This window comes from Rhinatrema bivittatum, chromosome 4, assembly GCF_901001135.1.
Source record: "Rhinatrema bivittatum chromosome 4, aRhiBiv1.1, whole genome shotgun sequence".
Lineage (NCBI taxonomy): Eukaryota > Metazoa > Chordata > Amphibia > Gymnophiona > Rhinatrematidae > Rhinatrema > Rhinatrema bivittatum.
In genome coordinates, this window is record NC_042618.1 from 353,262,163 (window position 1) to 353,274,543 (window position 12,381).

Below are 12,381 nucleotides of genomic sequence, written 5' to 3' on the forward strand. Positions count from 1 at the left end.
CTTTGATTGAAGTGGAAGCACAAAGGTGCAGAAGGAAATTCCCAGGCCCCCCCCCCCCCCCAAAAAAAAAAAAAAAAAAGTTTGTCTCTAGATTGCAAATCATTATTCTAGTCAGCAACAATCTTCAAAGCTTAAGAACATAAGAAATTGCCATACTGGGTCACACCAAGGGTCCCTCAAGCTCTGCATCCTGTTTCCAACAGAGGCCAAACCAGGCTACAAGAACCTGGCAAGTAGTCAAACACTAAGAAGATCCCATGCTACTGATGCCAGTAATAGCAGAGGCCATTCCCTATGTCAACTTGATTAATAGTAGTTTATTTATTTATTTATTTGAAACATTTATATACCGGCATTAGTAAGCATACATCATACCGGTTCACATTGTAACTGAGAGGCTGAAATTACAATCAACGGGGAGGGGAAACAGGGAGGAATATACATAGAGCAGAGGGCAAAGAAATTAAAGCAATCAAACAACTGTAACAGGCTATTTACAGGTATATATATATATACAGGTCTATAAATAAAGGCTTATATATAAAGGCTTAAGCAGGTTACTAACTGGAGTCTATATACAAGTAAGATCAGAAGGTAAGAACTGGAGGGTGGGGGGGGGGAGGTAGGGATTAATCAGGGTAGGCTTGACAGAAGAGCCACGTTTTAAGTTTTTTTCTGAACTTGGAATAACATGGCTCAAGCCTGAGCATGGTGGGGAGGGCGTTCCATTGTTTGGGGCCTGCAATGGATAGGGCGCGGTCTCTAGTGGTGGAGAGGTGGGCTTTTTTCAAAGGGGGGATGGAGAGGGTGCCTATGTTAACTGATCGAATGGGTCGTACAGAGCGTATAGGACGAAAGGGTTCATCAACCCAGTTAGAATTGTGAGAGTGGATGGATTTGTGTACTATAGTTAAAATTTTGAAGAGAATACGGGATGCAATAGGGAGCCAGTGGAGTTCTTTGAGTATGGGGGTGATGTGATCAGCTTTCCGAGAGTTTGTGATGACCCTGGCGATTGCATTTTGGAACATTTGTAAGGGTTTGGTAGTGGAGGAGGGTAGGCCGAGGAGGAGGGCATTACAGTAGTCAAGCTTTGAGGAAAGGGTAGCTTGGACGACAGTACGGAAATCATGATAGTGGAGGAGGGGTCTGAGTTTCTTCAGAATACTGAGCTTGAAGAAACCTTCTTTGAGGATGGAGTTGATCTGTTTTTTTAGATTGAGTTGTTGATCAAGAATTACCCCAAGGTCTCTTACAGTGGGTTGGGACGTGATGGTGTTGAAAGCTGGGTCGTTAGCGATCAGGGGTTTGGGAGGGAAGTGGGGAGAGATAAGGAGCAGTTCTGTTTTAGCGGAGTTTAGGGCGAGGTGGATGTTGGTGAGGAAATCGTTTATGTTGGCAAGACATGTGTTCCAGAATGCAAGGGCATCTGAGAGAGAGTTGTGGATGGGAATGATGATTTGCACATCGTCAGCATAGAGGTAGAATTTGAGGCCAAGGTCTGTGAGGAGTTGGCATAGGGGTGTGAGATAAATATTGAAAAGGGTAGAGGAGAGGGAGGAGCCTTGGGGGACACCTTGGGACAGGGGGTAGAGTGTGGAATTGGCGTTTCCTATCTTGACAGAGAACTTTCTGTTAGATAAATAGGATTTGAACCATAGCAGGGCTAGGCCTGAGATGCCTATTTCAGTTAAACGGTTGATGAGGAGGTTATGATTGATAGTATCAAAGGCAGCTGAGATGTCGAGGAGGGCGAGGAGGTAACAATTGCCTTGGTCCATGCCTATGAGCAGGTGGTCCGTGAGAGAGAGGAGGAGTGTTTCGGTATTGAGGTACTTACGGAAGCCGTATTGGGCAGGATGCAGTATATTATTGTCTTCAAGATATTCAGTAAGTTGGATGTTCACAATCTTTTCCAAAATTTTGGAGAGGAAGGGCAGGTTAGAGATAGGGCGGAAGTTGGCGGGGTCTTTGGGATCTAATGTAGGTTTTTTTGAGTTTTCTAAGGATAGATTCCACTTCTTTAGAGGAAGTCAGGTCGAGGGTTTGGAGGGTGGGTGTAGAGGGGGAAGGTTGAGGCGGGGGGGAAGGTGTAGAGTGTACCATGGAAGGTGTGGGTGTAGAGGGGGAAGGTTGAAGCGGGGGGGGAAGGAGGGGTTGAAGGAGATGGGTGTTGAAATCTGCAGAGGATGTTGGCGATTTTTGCGAGGAAATATTGGGCGATTTCTTCACTCTTGGCGGTGGCTTCGTTTTCAGGGATAGCAGGCTGGGCGGACTTGGTGAGGTTGGCAACATAATTGAAGAGGGCTTTCGGGTTGTACATGTACTGGTGGATCTTGGAGGCATAGAAGTCTCGTTTAGTTTTGAGGGTGGTTATTCTATAATGGTGGAGGGCGGTTTTGTAGCTTGAGGCGAGTTGGGGTGAGGGGGCTTTACGCCAGATTCTCTCTCGCTGCCTAAGGGTATTTTTTAGGGATCTTAATTCTGTCGTGTACCATGGTTGTTGGTTTTTTGTGGATTGGGGTAGTTTGCGCCTAGAGATGGGACATAGACTGTCAGCGATTTCAAGGGTTATACTGAACCAGGATGTGATGGCAGTTTCTGGACTGGAGCAGTCAAGGTTAGTGGAGGCATTGGAGATAGCAAGAGCTAGTTCATCTCCTGAGCAGGGTTTCCTAAAGGTAATGGTGGTGTTGTTTGTAGAGGTGTGGGTAGTGGGGAAGTTAAGAGTGAGTAAAGCTTCTATGAGGTAGTGGTCCGACCAGGGTACCGGAGAGCAGGTGGGGGGGTGGGAAGGAAGGAAGCAATGGTTGATGAATATAAGGTCTAGGGAGTGTCCAGCTTGATGGGTGGGGGAGGCAACGATTTGTCTAAGGCCTAATGCTTGGAGTGCCGTGAGGAATATCTCACAAGAGGGGGTAAGGGGGGAGGCATCAACATGGAGATTGAAATCCCCTAGTATGATGGAAGGTATTTCAAAGTTGATGTTGGCGGATAGGAATTCGATTAAGGGGGAGGGATCCCGTTCAATGGAGCCCGGAGGAGCGTATATAAGACAGATCTGTAACGACGGAGACTTGAAGAGGCCAATTTCTAGTTTGGTGGGTGAGGTGGAGTGGGTAAGTTTGAGGTTGAGGTGTTTCTTGAAGGCTAGGAGGATGCCACCTCCTTTTTTCTTAGGTCTTGGAATGGATAAGAATTCATAAGAGTGAGTCGGTAGCTGGTTCAAGAGGACTATGTCAGTTTCTTTGAGCCAGGTTTCCGTGATCGCACAGACGTCTGGGTTGGCATCAGTGAGGAGGTCATTTAGAATGGGGGTTTTTTTTAGAGAGTGATTGGGCATTGAACAAAATGATGGAGAGGGTAGTGAGTCCTAGAAATTGGTTGAGGGGGGTCGAGAGGATGGGGAGGAGGGACTTGTAAGAGGGGGGTGGTCGGAGGGGGAGGAAATGGGGGCGTCTGTTGTGGGGGAGGTGAATGCGGCGGATGTGTTGTGTGGTCATTGTGGTTGAGGAGGGAAGGGGGTGAGGGGGAGAGGGGTAGGCAGGAGGAGACAGCGTGGGAGTAGGCCAACACGGACGGGATTGAGGTTTCAGTGTGTGTTGCTGAGGGAAAGAGCACAATGCAGATTAAACAGTACGGATTGGACAAAGCAGATTGATACAGAATAGACAATTTAGGTTAAACAGTGTGGATAGCGCAGATGGTACAGTTGGAACACCAGCAAAGCAGATAAGTACAGATTAGACGATATGGGTTAATGCAGATTAAACAATGTTGATAGACAGTGCAGGTAATACTCCGTGCAGGTTGGACAATGCAGTTAATACAGTTTAGGATATAAGGTGGGGGGGTGGGGTGCAGGTTGTAAGATTTAGGAGGTGTGTGTATGCTAGTTAGTAGTTAATGGACTTCTCCTCCAAGAACTTATCCAAACCCCTTTTAAACCCAGCTACACTAACTGCCCTAACCATATCCTCTGGCAATAAATTCCAGAGCTTAATTGTGCGTTGAGTAAAAAAGAATTTTCTCCGATTAGTCTTAAATGTGCTACTTGCTAACTTCATGGAGTGCTCCCTAGTCCTTCTATTATCCGAAAGTGTAAATAACCGATTCACATCTACTAGTTCAAGACCTCTCATGATTTTAAAGACCTCTACCATTTTTTAAAAAGTTTACAACTGGCTTTCAGGGACTGTAAAAGATTTTTAGGCCTCTCCTACAATATTTTGTGCATGCTTGTAGAAACATCCTTGCACTTATAAAGTCTAACTTTCAAACCTGCCTGCAGTACAGCATTTGCAAGCATAAGCGAACATGGGGAGATCTATATTGAGCTGCTGTGATACTTGGCTAGTTTGCCAGAAAAATTCCAGTTAAATTTAGCTGGATAAATTTATCCGGCTAACTTTAGGTCAGCCCTACGGGCCGACCAGAGTTAGCCAGAAGTTATCCAGCTAACTCAACTCTCAGTTACACCCCCAGAACACCCCTAATTTAACCGACTAACTTCATCTGACTATAATTTAGCTGGATAAGTGCCAAAATCACCATTTACATGGATACTTTTGAATTATTTTTTTTAATGACTTTTGAATATGGACTTCACAGAGAGTAATGCTTGTATTTTATAAACTGTTCGATGGAAGCTGCAAAGTTTATAAAATACAATGTATTTTCTGCTCCAAAAATACATGTGTATGTTTCAGTATACGCAACTATTGTTACGGTTGTGGACCCTTGGGCCGGCTGAGACAGTGGATGGTATTCTGTGGAGGCCCACAGCGAGCGTCACAGCCAGGAGACGGCATGGAGGAGACTCAGAAGAGGCTTCACCACTGGAAGTCCGAGGTCCCCCCAGGAGGAGCCCGTAGGGACCCGGACCTCTTGGACTTAGGTGGGACCCTATGCGACCAAGGATCCGGGCTGTGGCCGAAGAGATGGACGAAGGACGGCTGGGCCCAGGTAGTAGAAGAGTCTTCACCCTTGAAAGCCCGCGGCTCCCCCAGGAGGAGCCCGTGAGAGCCCAAGCCACTGGGTCTTAGGAGAATCCTCTGGGCCAGCAAGTACCAGATATCTGCGGTTATGGAAGAAGCCGGAGTCGGAGTCCAAGAGCAAAGCCAGGTCAGAAGCCAGAAGTCAGAGATCCAAACCAAAGCCAGGGACGAAAGCAGAAGACAGAGTCGTGGGACGGAGCCGGGTCAAAGCCTGGAACCCCCAGACCGTCCCTTTTTCCCCTATAAAATACATGGATGAAACCGAAAGTAGGCAATTACTCTCAAAGGTATAAAATAGCATATACGTGTGTGCATGCTATTTACACGTACAGATGCTATTTTTACGAACCAAAACCAGGAGTGGAAGCTGAAGACGGTCAGGAGACGAAGCCAAGTCAAATGCCAGAAGTCAGAAGTCAATACCAATACCAGAAGCGGAAGCCGAGGACGTAGTCAAGAACAAAGCCAGGTCAGGAGTCGGAAGACAAAAGGGCGATCAGGATACCGCAGCAACTCACAACTCAGGGGAACTGAGGAACCTCGTTGCAAGGCGCTGTACTGCTGCAGCTGCCGGGTTTAAATGGCCCAGCAGCGTCTGACGTCACCAGGGGCTGTCCCTGGGTTTTCCCGCCCTGGCCCCTTTAAGAAGGAGCCCTAGCGTGCGTGCGCGCACGCCTAGGGGGCGGGGCCAGCCGGGGATCAGCGTCGGCGCCTCCCTTGCAGGGAGAATGCCGCGGAGGGCCGCGTCTTCGGCCTTGGAGGCCGGAGGGAAGGCGTTCCTGTGGCCGGGCCGGCCGCGTGGTGAGTGCAGGTCCCAGGGCACGGCCCGGAACATAAAACGCATGCTTTCTTTACCCATTTTATTAGCTTATGTGTATATATTTCATGCACAAAATAATCATGACACTGCACGATTAAGCACCCAGAATTAAAAGTGGAGGCAGGTATTTTATAAACTATATGCATGTACTGTTTTGAAAATACTTGCACGAGTACTTGGAATCAGTTCACTCAAGCCCTTCTCCATTTCACCTTATCCTCCAGGACTTTGCTTTGAGCCCCCACCAGTTCACCCAGACCTCCCACCAAGAAACTGCAAACAAGTGCGATTTCACTTGCATGAGTCAATTAGCAGGTGTAAAATTGTACAAACAAGTTCACTAGTTTATACGCGAATATCTATTACAAATTAGCACCTATCACACAAATTGCTAAACCTAGCCTGGAACACCCCTAGACCGTCCCTTTTTCCGCCTATAAAATACATGGATGAAACCGAAAGTAGGCAATTGCTCTCAAAGGTATAAAATAGCGTATACGCGTGTGCATGCTATTTACACGTACAGATGCTATTCTTACTTGCAAAACTCCTTTGAAAATTCACTCCAAACTAGTTTTGAAAATAACTTCATATCAACTTATTTCCTTCAGAAGAAGGGACGGTATGTCTCCTATACGCCCAATCACTGGTCTCCTTCAAGGGTTCAAAACCATCACGCTTCATGCATCAGTTCTCAGGCCATTCATTATAAAGGAACTTGCCTAATGTTAATCTTTCTTGGTATAATTGAACATGACTTTTCCTTCCCATGAATGAAATCTATGGAGATAAGTGTGTTTCTGATACAGAAAATTGCTATGCCGTAAAGACTGTCTGAGGAAAAACAGCGAGCTACTAAGAGAATACTCACTTTTCATGCCACACTATTTTAATTTGTTGATCCTATGACTGGCTGTGTCTGCTCCAGTTGAGTCAAATATTTTTTGAGCTATTTCATAGATCTTGCAGAAACTTCAGCAAGCATAAAGACATCTGCCCTTTTATGGACGGTTGAAATTGTTTTCTGGTAGCACACACTTTGACCAAGGTTGCGTAGCAAAATGAGGTCATCAAATGGGCTCCTGTTTTTCAACATAATCTCAACTGACGTGCAAAAGTATTCAAATCACACTAAATTTACTTAAGCATTCTTAAGCATCTTCTGTTTACAAGACAAAGTTTCTGAGTTGTGTAAACCCTGTACCTTGCTGTTACCAAAACTTGTCACTCCCAAGTGAAAAAGAGGAATGTGATACTAAAATAACCAGTGGAAGTCCATATTCGGCATGTTTGTCCAGCTAAGGACCTCATTTACCAAGCTCTGTCCCCATAGGCACAGAATGGCAGAAAAGCCTCAGGAAATCAGGCCCTAAGTTTGGCACTTAGCTGGACACAATGCCAGGATTTGGAAATCACACCAGTCTGCCTACCTCTGATATAGCAGGATAACTTGTTCTCCAGCTGAAAACTTATCTGGCTATCGGGCCGATACAGTAAAAATGCGGGAGAGCAGGCGAGCGCCCGCTCTCCAGGCGCGCGCACAGGCCATTCTCCTGTGCGCGCGATTCAGTATTTTAATTTATTAAAATTAGGTCTGGCAGTAAAAAGAGGCCCTAGGGACACTGCCGCGTCCCTAGGGCCTCTTTTTAGACGGAAGCGGCGGCTGTCAGCAGGTTTGACAGCAAAATTGAACGTCCAGTTTTCGACCCGCCAGCCACAGGCCCATTTTAAATTATTATTTATTTTTTTTTTTACTTTTTTAAACTTTCGGGACCTCCGACTTAATATCACCATGATATTAAGTCAGAGGTTGCACAGAAAAGCAGTTTTTACTGCTTTTCTGTGCACTTTCCCAGTGCCCGGAGAAATTAGCGCCTACCTTTGGGTAGGCGCAAATTTCTGAAAGCAAAATGTGCGGCTTGGCTGCACATTTTGCATTCTGAATCGAGAGGGAATACCTAATAGGGCCATCAACATGCATTTGCATGTTGCGGGCGCTATTAGGTTTGGGGGGGGGGGGGGGTTGGACACGTGTTTTGGACTGAATAAGGGGTAAAGCTAGCGCATCCAAAACGCCGGCTAACAGTGCGCTCCATCGGAGGGCACTGTACTGTATCGGCCTGTAAGTCGGGGGCAATCCAGAGGTATTCCGGGAGAGAGTGCCATTATCCAACTTAGATAACTCCGATTTTCAAAGTAACACAGCTAATGCTGCTGGATAGCTCTAGGACAACATGAAATTGGCCCTAAAGATATCCGGTTAAACATATCTGGCTAACTTGGAGATAACCAAGCATATTCAGTGCTGTGCCTGCACTGCTGAACTTCCCAGCCAAGTTAGCCAGATAAATGTATCCAGCCTGCCAGCCAGCGGCTGTTTAAGACAGACAAAATGCCTGAGTTTCTGTTTTTCCTAATCAAATCTAATTCAGTATTCTTTCTTATCTCTCTCTCTCTTTTTTGTCTAGTGGAGTGGAGCTGTTCTTCAGACTTTTCTCCTGTGGCTGGAGAAATAATCTTGGACAATCTTCAGTCCTTGAAGTGTGCTATCACAGGGCTTGTAACGGTAAATGCCAAGCTATTCATGTCAGTCATAAGCTCCTTTAAAGCATTGGTTTTTTTCCTTTCTGAACTAAATCATTTTAATGCACATTAAAATGCAGAAACAAAATGAAACATTTTGTTTACATTTTTGTGTCATTTAAGATGGGAAATGACACAAAACGAAACAAGAATTACCGTCGTGATTTCCTTGTCGATTAAAATAGATAGCACATCCCTACATTTTATGAATGGTTTACCCATCTGCAACCACTGGTAAATCTGCTCTCATTAACAGTCAGATTAGCATGCTGGCACTTGGAGTTGAGTTATTCCATCTAGCAAAAACCACTGAAATAAAGACAAAAACTCAAGGATGAGGTGAGCAAGCCAAGGACCAAATGTGCTGATGCTTTGAAGCAATATATTCAGCTTTCAGAGAGATATACATTTAAAGACTTTGGAGAGGTGTTATTTTCTGATCATGTGGCTAATCCTTTTTAAAAGTAGGTTCTCTAAAACAAAGTCATAGAGAGATATTTTGTTGACATTTCCCTATCCCCAATAAACAATGAGGATAACCTTCAAACAAATGTGCATGGGGCATATACATGTATATAGGGCCGCACGTAGTTTTACCATGGTATATTATAACCCGCACATATCACACACATGAGTATTACAAACTGCGTGTATTTGTACCCTACAGCATATGTGCAAATGTAGGCTTCAGCACGAATACGTGCAACGCATTGAACATGAGTATTTCACTACATTGCATGCATGTACTTTTCCTATCTCTGTTAAACATATGCATGCGTATATTTTACGTACAAAAATAAATTGGCACGCACTTAAATCAGAATATAAGCATGCAACTCAATATCTTTTAAAACATGAATACATAAGTGAAATTACCAGTTTTACCGATTACTCCACCAGTTTACCCAGACCTCCCACCCAGCAAATAGTACACAATAAACACGTTTAATATCATTTACGCAAGATTATTAGCAGGTGTAAAATTGCATGAGGAAGTTGGCAAATCTACCTGCGGAAGTGTCTTTTAAAATAGCAACTGAACCGGGTCATTCATCAAGCTGCGATGTGGCCTTATCGTAAGGGAAGGGGAAGAGTGTGGCAGGGGTTTGGGGGGAGTTATCTCCCGGCTTCGCTGCGAGCGATAATATTTTTCACATTATCACCGGCAGCGTTGCGGGAAATAACTATATCTTTTCCCGTGGTGCTACGGGGGTGATAGTGTGCGGTGCTGCCACATCGCGGCGAGCTAAACCGCACCACTGCGATGTGGCCGGCTGCACACTATCGCCCTACCCCCACCTCTTTTTTTTTGTTCACGGGCCATCATTCTGCCCGTGAACAATGTAGCAGAATGATAAATCAGGCCTAAATGTATAAACGCTGGCGCTGCCCTGAAACACATCGTCCCCTTTCTATGAGTGTATATGTGCACACGAAAGCAAAAACATGCAGGTATGTTTATGAGGTTCATAAAATAGCATATGCACAAATAGATGCTACTTCCGTGTGCATATGCTAGTTTTTGCACGTGTAAATCTTTGAAAACTCACCCTAATGATTTTTAAAAATACAAGCTTTTAAAATTTGATATTACACAGCACAGGTTTGTACAAAATTTAATTTATAAGCTGTCATCACTATGATTTAATAAACAAACATAAAGGAAACAAATGATAGATTACTCCCATCTGATGCTTCTCCCCACCCCTTACAGAATTGCTTGGGAAGGGGAGGCCCACTCACCTCACTCCAGTCCTGCCTGTTACACATGCCAGCATAAATTAGCAAAATGTTGAAAGCTACCATATTTGCACTGGAGTAAACACAGTCATGGCAATTAGGTATATTCCATGCTCTCTGTCTTGGCAATAGGCAGCACCATATCTAACACACATCTCTCCCTTGCTCATTCAGTGAAACAGGCTTCAACAGACTAGCCTTGAAAGAGCCTAATTTCATTATAACTTGCACATAAATGGTTCAGTTAACATCAACAGTAAAGGAAGAAAGATCTTAAAATCCATGGAAAGTCCCCATGAAATTCTTTGAGGCTATTTTTCAAAAATATGTTGAGTGGATAACTTATCTGCCTAAGATTAGCCAGATAAGTTATCCTGGATATTCAGCAGGCTAAACATCCCATTGAACAACATTGATTCCCCATCCTACTTGACAATGTATGAAAAATGGTTCCAGCCAGGCCAAGGACCTACCCCCCCCCACTCCCCAAAAAATCCCCGCCAAGCAAACTTAAAATAAGAAATAGACTGGGTCAACTCACTAGCCCCCACCCCTCCCTGGTTAGCCAAAAATCATATAGTAATGCTCCCTCTATCTCCCTCGCCCCCTGCCCCCTTACCTCAACCCTATCCATCCTACCCACCTGGCACCTTACCAAATCCCTCTCAGCCACTGAAATCACAGTACACTTCTACGTCTCCCAGTGGCTTGCAGATTTGTTCTGACAGCAATGCTGGAAGCATAAGCTACCTGGTGTTGCTGTTAAAATAGTATTCTAGTATTCTAACAGCAACTTTGGTAGCTTATGCCTTCAGCATTACTGTCAGAGCAATGCAGAAAGCCTTTGGGAGTGGTCCGAGTGCACTGCGATCCCAGTGAGTGAGAGAGATTTGATAAGGTGCTGGTTAGGTACAGGGGGAGAGGGAGAGGGAGAGAGAAAAAGGGGACATTGCTATCTGCTTTTGACTAACAGGAGAGCATTTTGGGTAAGTGGAGGTATTCAGCCTGGCAAAATCCATTTTTTGAACATTGTTTTAGAGAAAGCAGAATCGGGTCACTTGGCGTGCATGATGCTTTTTTTTTAACAATATCACCTTTTAACCATATATTCTTTTGAAAATAGCCAGTTAAATCTAAAATTATTGGGAATCACACTCCCCGATAGTTTAGAACTGCTCCTGAGGCCAGCTAGAGTTAGCCAAGAAACGTATTTGGCTAACTCCTAATATTAGAGTTCCCCGGATAAGTTTCCCAGTGAATTCATCTCTCCCCCTTCCCCCAGAATGCCCCAAAATGCCCATCACGTATTAGGTTAAATTTTAGCGGAATAAGTACTTATCTGGCTGAAATTTAGCTAGATAAGTGCCGGCGATACTGAAAAGTTGACATTTAGCTGGATAACTTACAAATCATCCTCTGAATGCTGGCCTCTTCGTTTTTCAGATTTATAGAAAACAACATATGACAACAGATAGTTTGTTTTCTCTGCCTACTAGAATATTGCAGACCTTACTAGGTCTCCAGGTTTACCCTTATGTACCTCGCCACAAGGGATCTCCTAGGCTTTTTTTAAATTCCATCATCAATTTTGCCCCATCACCTCCATGTAAAGGTTTGTTCCATGTATCCGCCAACCTTTTCCAGACTCCTGAGCCTAGCCATCTCTTTCCGTCTTCCCCTGTCTAGAATGTCCTTGCCTCTGGTGAATTACTCAAACCAGTGAAGCATCTGAATGTTATCGCCTCTTTGGTCTGATATTTTCCCATTCTCTTCAAGGATGAAGATAGACCAAAGTCAACCCAGTACCTCGTTTTTGAGAATTCTTTTACGTTATGGTAATTCTTTTCTCCCAACTTCATTGCATTCACAGGGTCAAAGTTATTTTGTTCGAGTGGCCGCATGCAACATGAAAGGCTGGAGTCCTCCAGAGGCTGCTTCCCCTGCTTCTGCTGCTCCTTCCAGTAGGTGGAGAGATTCGTTCTTTCACATTTTCTTTTATGCATTGTTTCAACAGAATTGTTTAAAAGGAAAGGCAAATTGTGGTGCAGCATTCTGCCTTTGGTAAATCATCTCCTTCTCTTTTTAAATAATATTAACCCTTTGAAGTCTGTAATTTCTTAACCCCTGTCTTTGGTTCTAACACGTTGACCATATGAAAGTGCAAATTCCAGGAACCAAAGGGTTCATACAGTGCTTCTGATACCTTACTGGATTAACACACATAAGTAAACTAATGGAATG

The 12,381-nt window shown here is 44.5% G+C and overlaps 1 protein-coding gene across 1 annotated transcript in view; it reads left to right on the forward strand.

The window, feature by feature from the left end:
- Nucleotides 1-12,381, forward strand: part of ANKFN1 (ankyrin repeat and fibronectin type III domain containing 1) — a 170,035-nt gene that overhangs the window by 104,124 nt on the left and 53,530 nt on the right. The window contains exons 5-6 of the mRNA XM_029600691.1: nucleotides 8,286-8,383; nucleotides 12,011-12,101. Of these exons, the coding sequence (XP_029456551.1) occupies nucleotides 8,286-8,383; nucleotides 12,011-12,101 (189 nt within the window). The remainder of the gene's footprint in view (nucleotides 1-8,285; nucleotides 8,384-12,010; nucleotides 12,102-12,381) is intronic.